Genomic DNA, 1294 nt, shown 5'->3' with positions numbered 1-1294 from the left:
GAAATATGTGCCAACACGTCTTTCATAGTTGAGTGATAACATTGTGGGCTTATTAATTTCGAGGAGTTTTCTCATCGAAATGACTATAGATTCCTGATGTAGTTACACAAATTCATATCCTCGGTGGCTAGCTAACTACAGCTTCAACAACTTCGTTACATCTAGAGTGATTGCGCACTGCACACCAAACTCGAAGTTCTCGGCGTCGAACGGAGATTTCACGCCTGCCTTGAGGAACTCGTCATCGCAATATTGGGGGATGTCCAACGCGGAGCTGAGGCTTGTCACCGCGTCTCCCAAGTTGCCCGACGAGATGCCCTTGGCAGCCTTGTCGAACAGGCCCACGGCCCCGGAGTACATATTGTCGCAGTAGGCGATGACCTGCTGGATCATCTGATCCTTTTCCCCGGCCTTCAGGGTGGTGATGCGCTTGCGGGTGTCCATGGCCGTTGCACTGGCGATCCCAGTGGCGATGATGGCGAGGCCGCGCTTGCCCGCAGTGGCGCTATCCCTGTTGGCCTTGAAGAACTCGATGCAGATGTCGTAGGTGTCAGCGCCGCCGAAGCGCTTGCACGTGTCTTGTAGGACGGAAGCAGTGGACGAGGCAAGAATCATGAGGAGTGTGAGAAGCGAGAGAGCTTGGGATGGCCTCATGGTTTTGCTGCTACGACTTTTCTTGGGTTTCTGAGATGTTATCTGTGTTGAGATTGATCTATCAAACTGTAGGTGGATGGTATATATAGAAGATTGTCATCTAGAACAATAAGCACAGATATATATCAATGAATTCCGAAGGACCTTGGCAGAACAATAAAAAATGGCTACTATTAATTAACATTTATTGCTTGCTTATCTATCAATAAATATTTGATACTTATAGTATTGATCAAATTAGTGTAAAACGGACGGTCCAGATTTAAACCATAGAATGGAGACTTATAAGATCTTTCCAGATTGTAGTCATTACTCGGTTCCAATATATGCAGCGGGCGGCATACAAATGTACCGTATGAAGCTTCGCTGTGGACAAGCCATTAAGGTCTACCCACAAAAAAAAAAAAGACAAGCCATTAAGGTCAAAGCTTCTTCAACCATCCTCTCTTTTCAATTTATGTACAAGCGCCACTAGAGTCCATAAACTTAACGAATATTGGCAGGAGCGGGAACCTGTGACGCTTCCACAATTCGAACACCTATTGCAGGCAAAACGGTTGAGTATATATGGTATGTGCATATTGTGTATTGGACCCGCCTCCTAGTTTATTGTATAGTTGAGGTTCGTGGCCTACATTTG

The 1294-nt window shown here is 45.9% G+C and overlaps 1 protein-coding gene across 1 annotated transcript; it reads right to left on the bottom strand.

The window, feature by feature from the left end:
• On the bottom strand, nt 1-727 carry LOC125534198 (putative invertase inhibitor). The gene has a single exon (XM_048697474.2). The coding sequence runs from the start codon at nt 652-654 to the stop codon at nt 136-138; it is 519 nt and encodes a 172-aa protein (XP_048553431.1). The 5' UTR covers nt 655-727; the 3' UTR covers nt 1-135.
• Between the last annotated feature and the right edge of the window lie 567 nt (nt 728-1294).

Source organism: Triticum urartu, chromosome 2A, assembly GCF_056163025.1.
Source record: "Triticum urartu cultivar PI428250 chromosome 2A, HENAU_Tu73, whole genome shotgun sequence".
NCBI lineage: Eukaryota > Viridiplantae > Streptophyta > Magnoliopsida > Poales > Poaceae > Triticum > Triticum urartu.
This window is presented reverse-complemented; position numbering and strand designations above follow the sequence as displayed.

Coding starts and splice junctions, on each gene's coding strand:
- LOC125534198 (XM_048697474.2), bottom strand. CDS start 654: ATGAGGCCATCCCAAGCTCTCTCGCTTCTCACACTCCTCATGATTCTT.